General features: G+C 40.3%; 1 protein-coding gene across 1 annotated transcript; it reads right to left on the bottom strand.

Annotated features, from left to right (window-relative positions):
• Positions 1-1,576: 1,576 nt before the first annotated feature.
• adam8b (ADAM metallopeptidase domain 8b) lies at positions 1,577-21,506 on the bottom strand. Its single transcript, XM_031314692.2, has 24 exons — positions 21,363-21,506; positions 20,411-20,517; positions 18,838-18,911; positions 18,289-18,364; positions 16,913-16,989; positions 14,742-14,946; positions 14,589-14,654; positions 13,004-13,066; positions 12,729-12,898; positions 12,561-12,642; positions 12,295-12,437; positions 11,222-11,408; positions 10,735-10,824; positions 8,663-8,861; positions 7,514-7,616; positions 7,123-7,288; positions 6,953-7,033; positions 6,473-6,557; positions 5,562-5,682; positions 5,308-5,452; positions 5,247-5,249; positions 5,101-5,145; positions 4,023-4,073; positions 1,577-3,688 (listed from the first exon to the last, which is right to left on the bottom strand). The coding sequence occupies exons 1-24, from the start codon at positions 21,445-21,447 to the stop codon at positions 3,593-3,595; spliced, it is 2,520 nt and encodes an 839-aa protein (XP_031170552.1). The 5' UTR covers positions 21,448-21,506; the 3' UTR covers positions 1,577-3,592.
• Between the last annotated feature and the right edge of the window lie 561 nt (positions 21,507-22,067).

Raw genomic sequence — 22,067 nt, 5'->3', positions numbered from 1 at the left:
TTCCTGTAGAACAAGATACACTCATTGTAAACTGTGTTTTATGAGCTACTCAGATTGTGAATCAGAGTGAGTCAGATGAACTCTCAGTGAGAAACCAGGTTTCCTGCCAAAATCAAGACTTCCACCCCCCATTTACAGTTAGATTTATACATCTGACATGAAATATTTGGCAGGATTAGTGTGACAAAGGATTTACAAGAAGGTTTTTCTCATGAGTTCTTACTGAGAAAAGAAGGAGTCTTCCAAAACTTCTGCCGCAAAGCTGTGAACTTTGTGGCAACAGTTTGTGTTTTAACATAGCAATGCTCTCGTGCATAAAGCCAGCTCCATAAAGAAATGTTTTTCCCAGTTTGGTGTGGAAGAACGTGACTGGTCTGCACAGAGCCCTGACCTCGCCGATGCTTTTGTTGCTAAATAGGCGCAAATCCCTGCAGCAGTTTCAACATCTGGTGGAAAGACTGAAACCAAAAGAGAGCATGTATGTAGCGTCAACCCCCCTGTATGGTCAGAGAAAGTTCTCATCAATGACACCTTCAGTTTCTTTGTGGTTTGTCAAGAAGTGTTTGTAGGATTTGGTCACTTAGCTGGTCTGCTACTCAGCCTCTATTATATATGTCTAATAAATCACATGTCTGAGAGCTTGACTGAGACTGGAATGAAGTTAAAGAGTCTGCTAACAATATATTGTATTAGTTTTTTATTCGGCCATGCTGCTGTTGCTGTAAGTTAATGAGAGCTGCGAGAGTGAATGAAAACAGTAAAATAATGAGCTGAAAGTTGCTAAAAAACAGAGTTGATACCAATATATGAACTGAGATATTATACATTTGAACAAAACTAAAGCCTTGGTTATGCCACAGAGGGTACGTGGTAGTTCTGTTTATACTATTTTCTGGAGGATGTGTTCCACACATTAGATCGTTAGCTTCCACATGTAGTGTAGTTGCCGCATGGACAAGTCTGCACGGTCACAACAAATGAGAGGTACGGGGACGTCTGCACAGAGAGCCTGCGCCTACACCCTCTGATGACAAAGTTTACGTCACGCAGACCATCGTGTACTCGCGGATACGGAATCTTTTTGACTTAAGAGTCTGCCGTCACTCTGCGAGTGCTTCGGCTAAATGAGGCTGATGGGAATGTCATTAGTTCTGTAGATTTAATCATAAACCAAAGAATTGGACACATTGCATTTTGTCCTGATGATGGCGCTAGATGAAAAATCAAGGAATCCCGTAAGTTATAACGATTCATCCTCTGGGGAACATGAATGTCTGAAAATGTAAGGCTCTTATTGCGAAATTACTTAGAAAGTTCTTGGTTTGTTTCCCTCGAGAACTCTGACTCTGTGTTAAACAAACAAACCCATCGGCCTTCGCGTCCGACCGTTTAAGAAGCCTGAGCAGGAAAAGCAGATGATGGGAGCTCAGCTGACTCACTGCTGCTTTTCAGACCTGTTTCCTTCAGCTGCTCACGAGAGACAAATAAATATGAATGAACTGTTAACTGACGTGTTTGCTGGGAAGAACAATAGAAGACTCCTCAGTATAAAAATGAGGACACAAAAACAGCATACTTCATTGAGAAACATTTTTAATCATTATGCACTTCACAAAATAATAATAAACCTCTGAGGGAAAACACACCCGATACATCTGCTGATGCAACATGATCATAAAGTGCACTTTATTTGTTAAAACAAAAGGCCCTCTTATTCTTATGGGAACTCATTCAGGTTTAAAAAGGACTATTGTGATCGCGCCAACTGATATTTTGGATTTTAAAACTTATCAGTGATTATGCTACTAATTCACTACAAAAAAAAAAAACATAAAAATGCAGTAATAAAAACTACCTGTTTCTTGAGGCTCTGTCACACACAGCCTCGGGACTGGAAACAAACACAGCATGAACCACAGTAACTCATACAGGTCGTCTGAATACTGTGTGTACCATTCATACGTTTTCAAGTACAGTGCAGAGCGACACAAAATAAAACCTTGTAGAAGACACAGACTGGCTTTGAACAGTTAAGGGACTGTATGAAAAATAATTAGGGTGGGGAGAGCAGCTCTATGCAACTTTTCAATGGCTTCCTCCTCCGTCAGCCCGGTGGTGTGTTTCAGCGGTGAGTTTGCTTTGTTTCACTAGCTCTCTTAGATTTTTTTTTTTTGTCTAATAAATAAACAAAATGAAATGATGATGATGAATATTAACACATATTGTCCCTAATAAACAGAAAAACACAACCATACATGTTCTGAATTCAAGTTTCTCTCCTTCGCCTAACGAAGACTAGATTAATTACCTTAACTCATCCAAAAACACATTTCATTCAAAATCAAATTAAACTCACTGAAACATCTTTCCACTGTTCCAAAAATTCCCAACCCTAGTTTGGTTGAATTAAATCCTTAATTCACTGTTTCCCCCCTCTGTCTCACTACCCCGCGGAGCAGCGGAGAGTTCTTCCGATGCAGACCTTAAAATTTGCTAAATTAAATGACAAAAATCGGCCAACTCTACTACTTCTTGTCTTAATTTTGGTCTGGTAAACCATAAGTTATTTTAACGCAGCGTTGAGGCTTCAGTGGCCGTGTTTTCATCCAAACAACTGTCACTTTCTGCCAGCAGTTAGGCTCCGCCCACAAAAGACGCCATCGCTGTTTACAAAAAGGTCTATAGTTTAGAGATTATAGATGTAAGAAGAAACTGACAGAAGGGCTGGTCTCATAATCCTGGATAAAGGATCAATGAGTCAGCCAGACAAGACTAACATATTCAACTTAACAACAACCTATCTGCCCCTGCACTCTCTTTGCTACTAGTGGGTGGCATTTCGGTAATTTTGGTAAAAATTAATTGCCTCCTGCTCACCACTTTCATAGCGTCGTTTTCAGAGAAAAAGATGGAAAAAGCCACTGTAGTCTACCTGCTCAGCAGCAAACAGACACAGTTAGAGACTAGCTGATGGACATAGAGGAGAATTTAGCATCTAAAGAGAGATATTTTTCTCAGGAGGTGGTGGAGACCAAAAACCAAGCTAAAAACACCAAACTTCACACAAGTAATTACGGCAAACGTCCCAAACGTTCCAGCCACGAAACACCCTCCCCTGCTCTTCCAAAAACATGCGACTACCCTCCCTTCACCCAAAAGAAACGATAAATACTACCCTCCCCCCTTTTTGACCCTCCTTCACTCTAATAGTTTTCATACGGTCCCTTGCACAGACATTAAATAAATATTTGAAAAGTACATTTTCATGTGAGCACCATTTTACTCACACTGTAATGAGACAACTTAATGTTAAAGCAAGTGAGCAGAAAGCACTTTTTACAAACACGCAACAACTGCAACAGCGGTTACATTAATGGAGAGTTTTCCCCCAAAATCACTTTTCCACAGCAGCTGTGAAGCTGTTGGTCATCAAAGACATTCTCAGTCGGTGAAGCTGCGGTCACATCGCACCTTCTTTAAGACAAAGAGGAAACTTTTACAAACTCTTTGGCCTCTGTGACTCACATAAATGATCCCAAAAAGGATCGCTCTCTTATGTTCAACTACCATGGTGCAATTTTTAATGAGACTTTCATGTGAGTCTGTGAACTTGTGGCTTCGCTGGAGGCAGAGGAGGGCTGGGCTTGACTGGAGGTACAGGAGGAGGACTTGGTCTGGCTGCCTTATTCTGAAAAGCAAAACAACATGAATTTTTAGACAATTTTATAAATGTGAAGTTGCTACTTGTGATTTTATTTGGTCCCAAAAAAAGAAGAGCAGTCTAACTCATGATAATAAAATGGGCTGCGACTTTAAGATAAAACTGTAATGATTCCCAGAGGAGAAACTTGCATGTTACAGCAGCACAAGAAACTGCCTAAACAGGCAAGAAACTGATAAATGATACTATTCACATTGGAGAAGCTGGAACCGACAAATGTTGCTTCACTACCGAACGTCTTCTTGAACTAAGCTAATCGTCTGCAAAGAGACGAGTGAGAGCAGCTGTAGGCGTGACTCACCGGAGTTAGATTCAGAGGAGGTAAAGGTTTAGATGGAGGTAGAGGTTTTGTCTGTGGTGGAAAAAAAAAGAAGAAAGTCACTGAGACATTTGATTTTTCACTTTAAACACACATACTCAGGGATACGTTAACTGCACACAGAGTTAAAGCACAAGTCTGGTAATATTCTATATTTTTCTTTTTGTCAATGAATCCCATGAAGAGACCAACAGTGAATGTATCTAGAAACATGTATTGTGTGTGTATCAAAGCCTGATATATCATAAGCCATGAGCCACACTGTTGCACTGGGTGACATGTAGCGCGCGCGCGCGCGCACACACACACACACACACACACACACACACACACAGGTTTGTGGCACTATCTTTGTGGGGACCCGTCATTGACATAATGCATTCCCTAGCCCCTTACCTTAACCTTAACCATCACCACTAAATGCCTAACCTTAACCCTTACCCTCACCCTAACCATAACCTAATTCTAACCCTAATCCTAAAACCAAGTCTTAACCCTCAAACAGACCTTTGAACTTGTGGGGTCCAGCATTTTGGCCCCACAAAGCTGTCGGGACCCCACAAGTATACTGTATTCCCGGATTTTGGACCCCACGAATATAGTTAAACAAGCACACACCACCCACACACACACACACACACACACACACACACACTGTTTTGCTGCCACAAATACTTACTAGAGCACAAAATGTGGAGTAAAGTTTGTTAGAAATTACAGCGACTGGCTGTTTTAGGAAACTATTGAGCCTTTTTTTAAATTAAACCATGTCTCTGTGATGTGTAAAACTAAAATGTATGTTGAGTAGGAATCAGTGGGCTGGATCCCGACAGCCACAGAAATGTATTGAGAGACGGACTGACACATTGTTCTTTTTGGTCTTTTCGTGATTTGTTAACAACACCAGCCTAATCCTTTGATCAGATACACAAATCTTTCTCCATGTATTTTTAAATTTGACTTTAGCAGTCGTCCAGTCGGCTTAAATTGCCAAATCTGATCCTCAGTTTGCATAATGCATGAGATCACATTGCAAGGTAGTTTTTTTTTTAAAGCTTACCGGCTCAGTTTGTGAGGTAGACGACACTGAAGACAGATTCTTTTGCTGGAAGAAACACAAGTAGTGAATAACTACCACAGTTCTTTGTTTTGACATAGTAAACATTTCCAAGCTGTTCATCTGTAACTTTCCCACACATGAGTAACTGGCTGATCCCTGGACATTTATTTCCATGAGTAATTCCTTTTGTATCGGTGCTATCTGTACCTGTGGAGCGGCTCTGCTGGGTCTCACAGTAACAATCAGAGGAGCGTAGGCTTGCGTTGCTGTTGACTCCATGAAAGTGGGCTGACTGATCTGAGGTCTGTCTTGAAACATCGGGTTCAACTTGTCTGGAGCTGAATGCACTTTCCTGTGAACACAAAACGTATTTAGCTTGGAAATGGAAGACAGAAACAAAGAAACAAGCGTGGACAGAGCTGCATAGGAGACACGAGAGAATTCATTTTAGTACAAACTACCTTTTGGCCATGTAGTTGTCCACGTTGTCCTTTTTGCAGCACATCAGCCCTGCGATCACTATAGTGATCACCAGAAGGATGGAGAGAGCTGCACACACACCGGCTATTATCCCACTCTGACCTGCAGGCAGGGAAATCACACTGTTGTATCTGTTCTTTTAATACTTTTATTTACGTCACACTGTATGGAAAAAGGATCTAGTTAAAACAAGAACATTAGTGATGGTTTTTTTGGGCTTTGCGGCAGAAATATGACAAACAATGAGAAGACCAAAACTGTACAATGCCTCAGCAAACCTTTGCACAAAAACAAGAAAAAGCTGTTCCTGTTATTCAGAAAAAAAGTGAGGTCATTTCCAAGTTACTAGCAGTCGTACATCATCGCTGCCATGTTATTATTTTGTTGATCAACATATTTCATCATAATTTGAGTGAAGAAAGTGTTGTACACTCTGTGCTGAGGTATTTCATAACTTCCACCTGCAAAGTGTCTTTTCTTCCTCCTTTATTTGTTTTTGTCCGTTTACTGTGAAGACTGAATCGTTGCACAATCACTTGGCAAACTTTCTATTGTGGCAGTTAGCTCTTTGTGCAATGTTTCCCCCATATTCAATTGTTTCATACTTTGATGCACAGCGCAATCAGGCTAAAATGGGAATTGAGATAAAAACTTTTTAACTGAGGGCAATTTTAAGCTACATCAGGAACACTTGAGATCAATGTGTCATAATGAATGATTCATGTTACTGGAAGAATGATTCATGGAGCAGGTGTGACATGATTTCGTCTGCTGTCTGCTGTCGTGCTGCTCACTGAGAGCTGATGGTGTTAACTGATATAACGTGTTGTATTTAGCAACCAAAGAAATACATTTACTGTCAAAAACTCAATTTCCCCAAAGCGTTGTGTACCTTGAGGTAAATCTGCATACTGGATGTCACAGTAGGGTGGAGCCCAGCCGGGATTACAGTGGCACTCTTTCTTGTGATTACACACCTGAAGATAAAATGCAACAACTTTAACTTTGATTTATTTATATAGCACCTTTCATGCAAGCATGCAGCCCAAAGTGCTTCACAGAACCAAATTATAAAATCACAAAATGAAAACACAGATGAGAAGGGAAAAAGCAAGACTAAAAAGTACAACAATGAAAAAAAAATTAAATGTTAAAACCAACAAAATAAAATTAACACCAGGGTTAAAAAAAACCCAATTATTAACACTTATAAAATAATGCAATAACATTACTCCAAATTAAAAGCCAGATTAAAAAGATACGTCTTTAGTCATTTATTTAAAGTTGGACAGTTGGACTTTGGTGGTCCAGGAGAGTCAAATTGAAAACAGCTGCAAGTGATTCCAAACCCTAAAATAATTCACTCACTCACCCCATTGTTGTTGCATTTCTTTGCACAAGCCTCCTCTGTCCCATAAACTGAAATATCCACACATCTGTTGTCAAGGCAAACCTGCACACAAATGTTTGATTCTGAGCAAAGCATCCAACATAAGTATCAAAACTGGTCCATGTGATGTGTCTCCTCACTGGAAGTCTTACCTTATTTGGTCCACATCTGGTTCCTTTTGGCACCATGTCGATGTTTCTGGTCTTATCGTCATCCACAGTTAGATTACATTCGATGCTATTCACAGTGTAGGCTGCTCTTTTACCTGTGATGGACTCGCCCCCTCCTCCACAAAACATAGATCCGCACTTAAGATTCCTATAAAAAAGAAATTGATCAAGAACACATTAACGACATTGCACAAACCTAAAAACTAGCCTCAAACATACAACATTTCTCGTTCTCGTTCATGTACTTCTCAGTACCGGCACTGGTTCTTTTTGTGTGCCAGGTTTCCTTTAGGAGCATTTTGTGATAAACTTTGGATAGAAACCGAGCCAGGCCTTCAGCAGGAAGTTCAGTGTAACTGTTGACGATACGTACGCTTCAGTGCAGGGGGTGTAGCCAAATTTGTTCCTCCCACAGTTAGCGCCTTCTTCGCCACGTTTGTTCAGGTTAAAACACACATCTGGTCCAACTCTGGCCCCTGAGGAAAGAAGATATTCATAGTTAACCTCTTAAATTATGGAAACCCATTAAGACCAGGAGAAGGGAAAAAAAAAAAGTTACAGATGATAAAATAAATATCTCATGATGAGTCAAAAGTATGAAATATTAAGTCAACTATTTGACTCTTTATACCTGAACTGAATTGTCATAGTATAAAAAATAAGTTTGTGTGGGTTTGAACTAGAGCTGGGCAATATATGAATATATATATTATATTGATATCGTGATATGAGGCTAGATATCGTCTTTGATATTGGATATCGTAATATGACATAAGTGTTGTCTTTTCCTGGTTTTAAAGGCTGCATTACAGTAAAGTGATGTCATTTTCTGAACTTACCAGACTGTAGCTGTTCTATTATTTGCCTTTACCCACTTAGTCATTATATCCACATTACTGATGATAATTTATCACAATGTGTAAATATTTTGTGAAAGCACCAATTGTCAACCCTACAATATCGCCGCAATATCGTTACCAAGGTATTTGGTCAAAAATATTGTGATGTCTGATTTTCTCCATATCGCCCAGCCCTAGTTTGAACATTTTTTTGGCTGCCAAGCATGATTTTGTAATAACAAATCCACAGATTGGCCGCTGGAGTGGATATGGAAGCCCTTTTGTGCCAGGAAAAGAAAATCTAGATGAAAAATCAGTCTTGGGTTTGCTGAGCTGCTACATTTATACAGAATATATATGATTCCGGATATCTCATATCTCTCTCATATCAAGTTTTTTGATTTGATTTTAGCCTATAGCAATATATTAAAATATGCACACATAAATACACACTTATTTTGTAGGTGCTATTCATTACATTTTCTGTAGGCCTTTATATAATACAAATGCACACTATTAAAGCAATCTTTCTTAGAAAACCATGTGACAATCTGAGACTTCTAGACACAGACTAATAACTAAAACTCCTTGAGGCTCAGCTTGTCTATTCAAAAGAAAAGGAGAACACTGAAACCCCTGTTTTTGCTTGAATGACCCCTGTGACAGCAGTGTGTTGAGTGTACCTGGTCCAAACAGCCTCCAGCAGTGCTGCTGATGTGTGGGGCATTGTCCGTTGTAGCAGTAGCCCTGTGCCTGGTCGTAGCAGGGCTTGCCGTTCATCTCAAAACTATCTTCAGGACAGTCCTCTGACGCTCCGGTGCAGTATTCAGACAGGTCACAGTCACCGGCTGACTTTCTGCACACACTTCCAGCTTGTTTGAACTGTGGGTTAAAGCAAATGTCAGGTAGATTTAGTTAGAATAAAGAGTAGAGGTGGGACAAAAGATTGATATCGCATTATATCGTTCTTCTTGGTGCAATATGAGAAACGATACGCTGGCGCCAAATATCTATATTTTAATGAATAAAATAAGGCGCTCTGAATAGATTTTCCTGCTCCCAGCGTTACTTCATGGTTCCTCGAGCTGGCGCTCAACACGTGAACGAGGGAAACTTGAACTGAATTTAACGAGCCAAAGAGGTTTTTAACGGGATGGAGGACAACAGTTAGAGGACCCATAGTTGCTCTACAGTTCTGTGATTTTAATTTACAGACTGAAAAACTTGTGCTGGAGAATTGGGCCTTTTCACGGCATTTCGTATTCATAGTTCGACCGATATCGGGATGTATCATTATGGGATTATCTAGCAATATATTTATTATTGCAGAATAGCTGTATCGTGATATTTTCCTACCCTGTAATTCCACACCTTAATAAAGAGCCTGCTCAAGTAGAAGTTGGTTAAACAGTGTATATAATTAGCTTGTGTATTTTTGTCGTATTGCATGACTTGCACCTCCTCTTCCAGTCTTTGACACTGTCATTGGAGGAAGGATGTGGTGAGTTACAGTACATGGAAACAGCAGGATAATACCATCTGTTTCCTGTGATTATTGAACTGCTGCTGTTTCAGTGTGGTTTGCCCATGGATGTATGGTTTAACCTGACTCTCTAACCTGACTTCCGTTGGAGAACTTTTGGGAAGGGGCGAAAATACTGGTTAGCTGATTGGATAAACCATCTGTCTATCACCACCTATGTTGGTGATAGACGGGCCAAATCAACCAATCAGATCAACAATATATCAAACTCTTGCCGAAACCAGTCGGGAGAAGAGCAAAAACATCTTTTCCTCCGAGAAAAGCCTCCAGTGCCGTTTTTTGCTCTTCTTTGAATGAAGGAATACTTTCTAATTCGGATAAAACTTGCGCGATAGCTACGCTCATCTCATCCGTGGAAGCCGCCATGTTGTTTAGACTGAACAGTCGCTTCTCGTTGCGTCACACCTAAACCCGCCTCAAAACCAACGCTGATTGGTCATTTGGCGAACGGCTCCAAATTTTCTCTGTCTCAAGATGCCAGACTGATCTGCGAGTGGAAAACTGGAGCTCGCGAGATCAGGACGGTCTCACGAGGCTAGTATGGGTTTGCCTCCTGTCACAATATATATATATATATATATATATATATATATATATATATATATATTTATTTATTTATTTATTTATTTATTTTTTAAGATTATTTTTAGGGCATTTTAGGCCTTTAATTCCACAGGACAGATGAAGACATGAAAGGGGAGGGGGGGGGAATGACATGCAGCAAAGGGCCGCAACCGCTGCATCGAGGAGTAAACCTCTATATATGTGAGCCTGCTCTACCAACTGAGCTAACCCAGCCACACCTGTCACAATTGTAATGGCCACAGTTATTAGCCACAAGCAGGGTGTTGTCATGGAAAAACTGAGGAGCAGCTCCACCAAGACTTTGGAATATGACCAAATATATAAAAAAATTTAATGATTTCCTATCGGCATCAACTATACTTAGTGTGCTAATTAACAAATATCAGCATGCTAACACACTAAACTAAGATTATGAACATGGTAATCATTTTGCATGCTAAACATCAGCATTTAGCTCAAGCCAATGCTGTGCAGCCTCACAGAGCTGCTAGTATCGTTGGTGTAGATCAGAGGTTTGCGACCATCGGGTGGAAATTCACATAGCAGACATTTTGTTACTCTGGAGTTTATAGCTGAAAAGGTATAAGAAGCCCACTTTAAAAGCTACATCAATGGTAGCTAAAGTACCTGACAGTTGTCACAGCATTGTCCGTGAGCACACTGGGATCCTGAAGTCAGGCGACAAGTTGAGGCATCACAACACAGGTTTGTGCATTCCTAGAAAGAAAAATCTTTTTGAGTTGTCGTGTTTGTGTATCCAGTGAGACTTTAAACAGGAATTGCAGTGATGAAAAGTTGAGCCAAACAGATCAGATTTAAATCTCCCACACACACAGCCTCTTTGCCAAGAAATGTGTCTCTCTGATAAGATGTGAGCACACAGGAAAACTATGTTCACTTTTGAGGCCAAACCCCAGCTTAGAATGCCCTGAATCACCACTGCCTTCCCTTTTATTAGCTGTAACCTCGCATACAGGAAACCACACCAGTCAGCTAAAACAGAGAACCTAAATGGTATCTTCCTTTACCAAAGGATATATTTAAACTTTCCAAGGTCCAAAAAAATGACTAATCTGTTTCGACCAGTCCTATTAGCATCTGCTAAGAGTTTTACCTCCACAGTGCCACAGTCACACTCTTCTCCAGGGTCCAGCAGGGCGTTGCCGCAGCTAGGGCCTGCAGCGATGGTCCTAATGGAGCTGGGTTTGGACAAGCAGTTGGGCTGAGCTCGCTCCATGAATTCAGCGAGCTGCTCCAAACTGCAGCCGCTGAAAAACTCCGGGAATGCTTGATTTCCTGTCCTAAAGAGAAGCAAAGAGATTTCAGCTTTGCAAAAGACTCAGTGAACATTTTGGGATTCTCATTTAAGATAGAGCTAAAACAGCCTACGTTAAATGGCCAAAAGTATATGGACAGCCAAACATTATACCTATATGTGATTGCTTAATATTTCATTCAACAACTATGAACATTAATCTGCTGCTATAACAGCCTCCACTCTTCTGGTTTCAGTCTTTCCAGCAGATGTTTGAACCTGCTGCAGGGATTTTCTCCCATTCAGACACAAGACACCTGACTTGTAGCTCATCCTCCCTAACTGCACTCAAAAGAAATCTAAAAGAAAAATTGTACTCCGTTGATATCTAGCCTCCTGACTGGCAACTGTTGAAATGACTTACGAGCTGTTCGAACTCTTCTTGGGTTTTTTCATATCACCTGCCTTTTTTCTTTCTCCCTTTAGGTCTTGCTATTTTCTTTCCTTTATTATCATCATTCTATCTGTTATTTTTGACCAAAATGAGTTTAAGCCTCTAAGTATTTCTGTAATTATTTTTCTTATTCAAATTTTGCCATATTGACTTTATTTCAGGTCCTATATTAAATGTATGTGTTCTGTAACTTAGGTTTTGGTAAACGGGTGAGGTTTTACTTTAAGCCCCCCCTCCCCCCCCGGGTTTCTGACCTCACCAGCTCACACTCTTTCTCCAAGGCCAGCGGGTGTTTACATACTTTTGGCAACATATGTTTGTGCAAACTGAATGTTCATAATGTTGTAGCTGAAATATTCTCCCAAACAAACAAACACAAATCATGAAAAAGTTTTACAAGAGAGTCTTACAAGAAATATATGTGCATATATATGTGCATTAAAGCTGCAGCAAAACAGACCCAAAGGATGTTTTTTACCTGAGCTTCTCTGCCATCACACAGTTCCCACTGCTGTAAGACGGACCACACATACAACGTTGAGTATCGTGGGACAAGCCAAAATTATGTCCCATCTCATGAGCGATGGTGGAGGCGAGGCCTGTTGGGTTTTCATGGTGATCCTGGCAGAGAAATGCAGAACTGTCGCTTTAAATTCAGCAGGATGCATCGTAAAATACCAAATATACTTTCTTCATCTCCGGTTGTTAAAAGGACTAATGCAAGTTAGAAGTGATGATTCATACCTGATTGACTCCACCTGAGTTTGCAGTACACATGGCAAACTTATTTGCCAGTCCAACTGTATCGTCTTTAAAATCTTTGCCACTGTTGAGAGAACAAAGTCTAACATCAGGTCAAACTGGCAGCATTAGTGTTAAACATCTGCACAGACATCTAAGACTGATTCTCACGTCACAAACTGGGCATTGTCGTGCTTCTTCCTCTGCAGAAGATCGGCCTGCCGCCACATTAGAAAATTGTCCAGGGTAGTCTCTGAATTAATGTCAACGTCAATTAAGTCTCTGTATGTCCAAATCTCCAAGCCCACCAGTATGATGCGAATGTTCAGAGGTCGATACAGCTGCAGGCAGAGGAGGAGACGTTATTCAGGAGTGAACACGAGCTCTGTCGGCTAAGAGCACTGATGGCATGACGCCAGGCAGACAGCTTCCAAAACAAATATTACCTTGTCAACGTGATTTATAACTCCGAGAACACGGGATCTAGTCTCGCTTCCATATCGTTTATACTGGAGGAAGAGAAGACAAAACATGATCAGATTAATTTATCTATCCAGCCATTTATCTATACATAGTCCAGACGTCTCTCTCTCCAGCAACATTTTCCAGCTCCTCCTACAGGACCCCGAGGCATTCCCAGGCCAGATGAGATACATAACCTCTCCAGCGTTTTCTGGGTCTACCCCGGGGTCTCCTACCAGTTGTACGTGCCCGGAAAACCCTCAAAAAGAGGTGCCCAGGAAGATCCTGATCAGAAGCCTGAACCACCTCAGCATCGGCTCTATTGCAAGCTCCCTCTGATGTCGCGCGACGATCTCGCTGGTGCGCCAGGATTTAAAGTGCACGACAAAGCGGAAACAGGAAGCACGGACGAGTTCGAGGGCAACCGGATGCCAGGACTCTCAGAGTGACTGCAAGTCTCTCTTGTAAACTTACTGGGTTAAGATGAGTTCTTTTATGGTGAATTATTCAAAGTGCTTCTCTTCGTCTATCATCCTCATTTGTTACACGAGGATATTGAACTCACCATATTTATGTCTGGCGTTATTCAAAGGACGAACATTCCACCTACTTTTTCTTTGTTTCTTTGCAAGCAGGCTCCAAAGCAGCTGTTCTTCCTCATCCATTGACTCCAATATCATCTTAGCCACTGTTGACATTGACGTCAATGCTGCTGCCAGTTCTGCCATTGTTTACCTTTTTCTTGTTCTTCCAGTCCGTAGAAATAGCAAAGTCGGTAGCCTTTCCTCATTAGCGCCACCTCTGTTCAGGAGAAGACTGCAACCACGCGCGAGTATAAATAGTTACGGCGCTCCCATGACGTCACATTGTCGTGCGACAGGTCGGGAATGGCGAGTATACTGAACGCTTGAGTCTACGGGTGAGCCCAGAGCCACCCAATGGAGGAAACTCATTTTGCCCCCTTGTATCCTTGATACATTCTTTCCCATTCTTTTGAACACCCCCCTCCAGGTTTTCTCCATCGTATGAGAGTTGAAGCCCCCCAGCAGAACTACAGAGTCCCTAAGTGGTTTCCTTTCCAGGACCAGGGAACACTCAGAGACTCCAAGGAGGTTGGATACTCTAAACTGCTGTTCGGTGCATCGGCACAAACAACAGACAGAGCCTTCCTCTCAGAAACTCGTGGTCATATAGAGGCAACCCTCTCGTACTCGGCAACTCTGGAAAGTCCAAGAGTCCAGCTGCTCTTCAGGATTTTGGTTCCAGACCTAGTGTCATGTGTAGAGGTGAGCCCAGTTATATCAAGTTGGTACTGCTCCATCTCCCAAACTAACTCTGGCCCCTTCCCCTCCAGACATTTGATGTTCCACGTCCCTAGTGCCACTTTGATGCCATAGGTTAGCACGCTTAGGTCCCCGCCTTTACCTGCCGACCACCTGACCCCGACGCCTACCCCTGCAGGTTGTGGGCCAGCTGGGCCCAACCCCATGGGTCAAGGCCTGGCCACCAGACCAGATTCATTTAGTGATGGATATAATAGTTGTGAAGGAATAAAAATGAGATATTTACCTCAGTACTGTCCACCACCACAAACAGCTCGAGAAATCTCTGTGGACCTGTGATGGGTTGAGTTTTCTGAAGAAAAAAAAGAAATTAATATGCTTATTTAAATAGATAAACCATACATTTTTAAATGGTTTGTCACAAAACCATGTTACCTACCCATGATCTGGACCTGAAGAGACCAGCGAGCCGAGGGCCCTGGGCCTGGTCCTGGTCGTACAACGGGGTGGTGTTGGATGAGGAGCCGCAGCCGGCGCTGCCGCTGATCTTCAGGTGCTCCTGTCTGTAAACTGCGTGGTCACCGTCCTCAGACTGTCCCAGAGGCTCTATCAGGTAAACCTGCTGCCGGGCTCTCACAAAGCCACTGCAAACACAGAAAACAAACACTTAATCTGTAAACAGCATAAATGTATTCTGACATACAAATGAAAATTGTTTAGTCCCACTATACAGTATAACAATCTGTAAAGACAGCAGTGCAAAGGATCAATTAATCTCTGCTGTATAAATGTCTTGGTTCAAGAATTATAAAATCTTTCTACTAGGCAACTTAAAGCTATAGTGCGTAGTTTCTGTCTCCCCCATGAGGAATTCTAAGTAATGACAACAACACTGTCTGCGCGTCCACATGATATAAGCCTTGTGTACCTCCATACAGTTACTAGTAGCCAAGGAGGAAACGGAGGATTAAAAAAAAACTAGGGCTGTCAAAATAACGCGTTAATTTCGATTAATTAATCTGAGAAAAAAATAACCGTTGAAAAAAATAACGCAGATTAAACCATTCCATATTGATGTTTGACCCGGAGCCGTTCTAGCCACCATTGGACTGTAAAATGAAGGAAGGAGACGAGAATGTGCTGCCTGGATCATTAACTGGAACATTTACTTGTAAAAATCTTCTTCCTGCCAACCCTGGCTACCGAAATCTGGTGCCACTGATATGTTTGCACTTCTCTCTGGTGCTCTGAAGACGATACAGGCAACACAAATACCACTGCATGGGACGCTAGTTAACACTATACTCAACAGCAGCTAACGTTAGCCTACCGCTAGCTAGTTAACACTATACTCGACAGCAGCTAACGTTAGCCTACCGCTAGCTAGTTAACACTATACTCGACAGCAGCTAACGTTAGCCTACCGCTAGCTAGTTAACACTATACTCGACAGCAGCTAACGTTAGCCTACCGCTAGCTAGTTAACACTATACTCGACAGCAGCTAACATTAGCCTACCGCTAGCTAGTTAACACTATACTCGACAGCAGCTAACGTTAGCCTACCGCTAGCTAGTAGCTGGATTAAACACGGTTACAATGCTGACAGCTAACGCTGAACGGTGTAAAGTTTGACTGTGTTTTACTGTAGAGGACTGTGACTCAACAGCGGGATGTAACAATCTGCAGCTGCCGTCGGAAAAACAACACAGACGGTGCGTTCAATGAAACTGGTAAACTACAGCTTCGTGGTGCATTTGAAGTTATTGTAAATGTCCTTTTCCCATCTGGTGGTTGTTTTTGTCGTTCAACAGCAATTTACTAGTGAAATAAGTTATTATTATTGTTATACATTATTATTAAATCATTTAATTTTGACCATATGGCCTTAGCAATAAACAAGCCGTTCTTTAATGTCACCGACTGTTGTTTAGTACCCTTTGTTTTCTTTTTTTACTTTCTTAAAAAGTATCGGTTCAGGCACCGTTAATTATGTATGTGATTAATTTCGATTAACTAATCACAGAGTCTGTAATTAATTAGATTAATTTTTTTAATCGATTGACAGCCCTATAAAAAACATGATGGACTCTTCAGAAGAGGTCATTATCTTCACTCAAGTTTCTGCACGCGAAAGTCACCTGACGACTCAATCTTCTGAACATAGCCATACTGAGAACTACAGAGAGAGTTGTGTGGAGCTGATAGCCTTAATTAGCTTTGTAACAACTCATTTGGCAACGGCTTGAATGTAACGGACGTTCATTAATTTCAAAATGTTACGCACTAAAGCTTTAATTTGTATAACACTTTCCAAACACAGAGGCAATTTAAAGTGGTTTGAGTAGGGAAAAGAGATGCATCAGATTTAAAAACACAATAAAAAGACTAGAAATAAAAGTTAACATGCAGATACAGTGCAGTAATAGGATAAGATGTCCCAAATATAATCGTATAAAATTGCAATCTTCAAAAACACCTTGAAAAACTGATTACTAAATATCATGAAGCAACACATTTCTCAAGGATCTGAGAAACTTTTACTGAAAATAATGTAATCGGCAAATTACAAACAGGAAGTTTGAAGCTGTACACATCCCGATTTTCTTACCTAATGCCTGAACAAATCCCAACGCTGACTGAAGAGTCCTTCATGCCTTCAACATGGCCGTGATAGTAGCAGTGCTCCTGGACGGAAATACATCATTAGATTAAAGATATCAGCGTGTTCAATTACTCACAAAGGCTTTCTTTGTTTGTATAACGTCCATGACGTTATGAATCACAGGTTAAGAATCTCAGATATTTATCATGTTGGGTTCACTTAAACTCCACACTGATGAGCTGAAATGAGAAATTTCACATTATATAACTTTTAAGGTGAAATACACAAGTTTTCAGATACAAAAGTAGCATTTATTTTTGTATAACCTCCCAAGTATTTGTTATAATGTCTGACATATTAAATTATAATTTCTTTGCAGGTAAGGACTATGGATATGAAGGTTGTATAATTATAATTTTTTGATTTTTTTCTTACATTTGATAAGTTTACATAATGTACATTAGGGTAGCAACTAACAATCATTTTCAAAATCTATTAATCTCTTGATTCTATTTTGAATCAATCGATAAATTTTTTTGTATATGAAATGTCCTAAAACAGAGAAACAACACCTAATTTCCCCCAATTATAAACCATCACTTTCAACAAATATAAAAATGTCATCTTTCTACACCAACACCTTTTGAATTTGTCCTTATTTAATGCTTCACGGGTAAATTAAAGTGCCCATATTACGACAAAATCACTTTTTCTGGGATTTGGGGTGTTATGTTGTGTCTCTGGTGCTTCCACACACATACAAACTTTGAAAAAAATCCATCCATGCTGTTTAGAGTGAGATACAGTTTCTGAATGTGTCCTGCCTTCAGTCTCTGGGTGAGCTGTTCAAAATCGGCATGGCTTGTGACGTCACAAGCCGAAACGAGCTGGCTAACCGCAACCATTAGCTCGTAGCGTTAGCATGCTAACGCTAGCATGCTACCTCGTTCTCAATAGCAGAGTACTGCTACAACACACACAAGTTCACCATAATCTACAAAAGAACTACTTCCATGTGCACCCTCATTTAGAAGTCTCCCAGCTAATCCTGACTTGTAACTGACCGAAGTTGTAGAAACAGCCTTTCTTTTACTGTCTATGGAGCTAGCTAGCTGACATGATCTACATCTGAGCTACTGGGCATGTGCAAGTGCAATCAAAGATAGTACAGAAGAAGAAGAAGAAAAGAGGTCTCACTCTGTAGCTAAAACAGAGACCAGCTGAAAAGAGGATCTGCAGCAGTGAGAGAGAGCACTGCAGTACAACAAAAATATGGTGTTTTTTGAAAATTAAACCATGTAAACCTATTCTGGTACAACCTTAAAATACAATTATGAACCTGAAAATGAGCATAATATGGCTGCTTTAAAGTAAAAACTCACTTCATTTGGTGAAACCGTCACCCGTTTTCCATCTTCTGAATAGTGTGTTTCAGTGTAGCCTCTCCCAATGAGATTCCTTTAAAATACAGGTGGAAAGAACTTATTTATACATATGTTTAAATATTAAAACTATAGTGTGTAGTTTATGTCTCCCCCATGAGGAATTCTAAGTAATGACAACAAAACTGTCGGTGTGTCCACGTGATACAAGCCTTCTGTGATCGCCTCGCCCCGCAGCTGCTAGTAGCCAAGGAGGACACGGAGGATTAAAAAAATTATGGACTCTTAAGAAGAGGTCATTATCTTCACTCTAGTTTCTGCGCGGGGAAGTCACCGGACGACTCAATCTTCTGAACATAGTCATACTGAGAAATACAGAGAGAGTTGTGTGGAGCTGATAGTCTTAATTAGCTTTGTAGCAACTCATTTATCAATGGCTTGAATGTAACAGACGCACATTAATATCAAAAAGTTACGCACTAAAGCTTTTAAAATACATTCTATATAAGAATTAAAAACAAGGATTTTCTATTAACAAACAATGTTTACCTGTTTTTTTCCAGATGAATCGTGTGGTTCCTCCCTTCAATGGCCAACTCGTACTGGACCGTATCAGGATAAAGCTGTTGAACAATCGTCCGTCAGTCACGCTTCAACAATTGATTACTGAAAGTTTCAACAGTCAGACCAATCTGCAGGACTGGAAGAAGAACTCACATCCTTTACTTACTGAAATAATACAAATACTCAGCTACAGGTAAAAGTCCTACATTCAAGTTTAAGTTAAAGTACAGAAGTATTATCAGCTAAAGTTACTTAAAGTATCAGAAGTAAAAGTTGTCGTTATGGGCGTAGCCATCTTGGTTGCGGATGTGACGATTTTAGACGAGAGGGAGGAGTGAGGGAGGAGCTGCTTACACTCTACGTTACGTTACACACTTTCACTGGCAATCACATCATAGCCACGCCCTAAAACACCCCCTGCTTTATCACCGATGTTAAAATCAACGCAACCATAATTAAAAAAATGAACATCATGCTGTGTTGAAGAAGACTTGAAACTAGCGATTGAGACCATGAACTCATTATGAAAATGTTTACTGAGGTAATAAATCAAGTGAGAAGTGGGTCACTTTCTCATAGACTTCTACAGAAACCGACCTCCTTTTGCAACCACACATGTCGCCCCCTGCTGGAATTCAGATAGAATGCAGGTTTGAGGCACTTCCGCATTTGCATCACTTCTGAACTTCTTCGTTGTCCATTAATATTAACAGTCTATGTTAATGATGCACATTTTAATGTTCTAGCAGGTCAAGAGGAAACTAATTTCAGTTACTCTACTGTTGGGAAGTTTAATTTCTAACACAGTGGTGTAAAGTAACCAAGTACATTTACTCTGTACTTACTCTATCACATTTCAGTGGGAAATATTGTACTTTTTTACTGCACAAAATTTATTTGACAACTTTGAATATTCAGGGTTTTTTTAACTGCAAAGAATAACTGATTAGTTGTCAACTATAAATCGCCAACTATTTTAATAATCGATTAATCTGTTTAAAAAATCAAATGATCTGGTTCCAGCTTGTTAAATATGAATATCTTCTAGTTTCTTCTCTCCTCTGTGACAGTAAACTGAATATCTTTGAGTTGTGGACAAAACAAGACATTTGAGGACGTCATCCTGGACTTTTGGGAAACACTGATCCACATTTCACCTTTTTCTGACATTTTAGAGACCAAACAACTAATCGGTTAAACGAGAAAATAATCAACAGATTATTCACCAATAAAAAAAAGAATGGTTAGTTGCAGCCCTAGTTGTTGTTTTAACATATAAAATATACGATAAGGTTATAAAATAAGACGCACTGTTTTAGATTCTACTACCCAAAAACATAAAGTAGTAATAAAAAATGACCAGCTACAGCTCCACAGTAAAATCATGCAGGATTTCACTGTAAATCACAGTAATTAATCCGTAAAAATATATGACAATGATAATAATGACACTGACAGGAATTATCTTTAAGGACATTTTGCTGTTAACTCTTCTGTACCTGCACTAAAGTAAGATGGTGAATACTTCTTCCAGTACTGATCATATTCATTTACTCACCTGGTTGTCCCGCAGGCTCCTTTTCTGTCTCCCCTCAAGTCTCTGAGGTCGGACCACCTCATATCTCTCCACGTGAGACAACATCCCAGAGGTCTGCACGAGACAAACTGTAGCGGGGTGAAGGTAGTTTATTAATGTTTGACATTCGTCCGTGTTTTGCGGATGTTACCTTCAATAGCTCCGTGCCAGTGATCCGATTTCTCCCACTTTTAGAGGGTATGTTGGAGAGCTTATTAGGACAGATGTTTTACAGTTTGGACGATCTCAAAATCACCAAATATGACGACGCAGTTGACAGCGCAAAGAACTGAATATAAATGTCCAACGCGCTCGTCACTATAGGTCTAGTAAGGGACCGTCGTAAAGGTTATTTCGTATTTTTTGAAAAATATTCACCAAAAATAAATCTAATATTTTTTTTTTACATTCTGATTACTGTAGTACTTCCCCACTGAAGTTACTACAGGGGGAATTTAGGTGAAAAGTCAAACTAAATGGAAAACAGGAGTAATTTATTGTAGAAAAGTATTCACAAAAAAATAAACAAAATGACTTTTGACGAATGTCAAACATTAAACTGCCTTCAACCCGCTACAAACTGTACACAACACAACAAATTACTGTTTTTCACATTTACACGAACTATCTTAATTCACTTTAGCATTTTAATCTGTTTGACAGACTTCAAGGAAGCCATCGACACGATTTTATTTCCTCTTTTTGAACAAAACATTGACAAAGCAACAAAAAGTACTTTTCATGTAGATTATTCACAAACAATTCGTGCCATAATAAGCGGACAGCACATGAACCGCTTATCCAACCTTTCCTGTCAAACATCCTTCAACTTTTCTACTTAGGCTATTATAAGCAAGTTGTTGTAGTCAACTTGGAAAATGTCGGACAACAATTTTCTTATAGTAAAAGTATTTAATTTAAAGAGTAAACTTACTCCATGTCAGCCACAGTGAGACCATGTTCGCTCCCATGATGGTGCGCTCTGCTCGGTCACTGCCGCTCATCTTACCGTGAATCATCGGTAGCAGCAGCGGCAGCTCTTCCGTGAAGCTCCGCCTCCGGTTAGTCCTTATCGCCGCCTCACATATGGGAATACAACCGAGCTAGAATAAGGAAGAAACCATACAAGAAACACGCAAAACTGACTTCCGGTCAAAATAAATTTCAAAATAAAATTACTGTACTGCTACGTTAACTTATGTGGACAGGACCCTGACCCTTTTCTAAAGGTCCTTTGTTGAGTCAGTTGTCACCTTTTCTCATTAATCTGCTGGTATGGGTCCATTACTGTAAAACTAAAACAAAAACTCCCTTTCCAGATGAATTAAGGTGAGCAGCTGCATCACAGGTTCTATGAAGCAGAAAGGCCTGGAGGAACTTTATCAGAAGCAGATGCCAAGAAGGGCTGAATCTATCCTGTCAGATAGTTCTCATCCCTTACAGGCTGAATTTCAGATGTTGCCATCTGGATCACGCTTTAAACTCCCAAAATTCAGAACCAAGATATAAACACTCTTTTGTACCTGCAGCCGTTCTACTTCTTAATTCTATAAAGAATCATAGATAACTTATTGACCTACTATTTATTGATTGTTTACTGTTTTTTTTATTGTTTTTAACTATGCCTGCAAGGTAGACA

The sequence above is a fragment of the Sander lucioperca genome, chromosome 22 (assembly GCF_008315115.2).
Source record: "Sander lucioperca isolate FBNREF2018 chromosome 22, SLUC_FBN_1.2, whole genome shotgun sequence".
Classification (NCBI taxonomy): Eukaryota; Metazoa; Chordata; class Actinopteri; order Perciformes; family Percidae; genus Sander; species Sander lucioperca.
The sequence above is the reverse complement of the archived record's forward strand: the minus strand, read 5'-3'. Positions and strand labels throughout refer to the sequence as shown.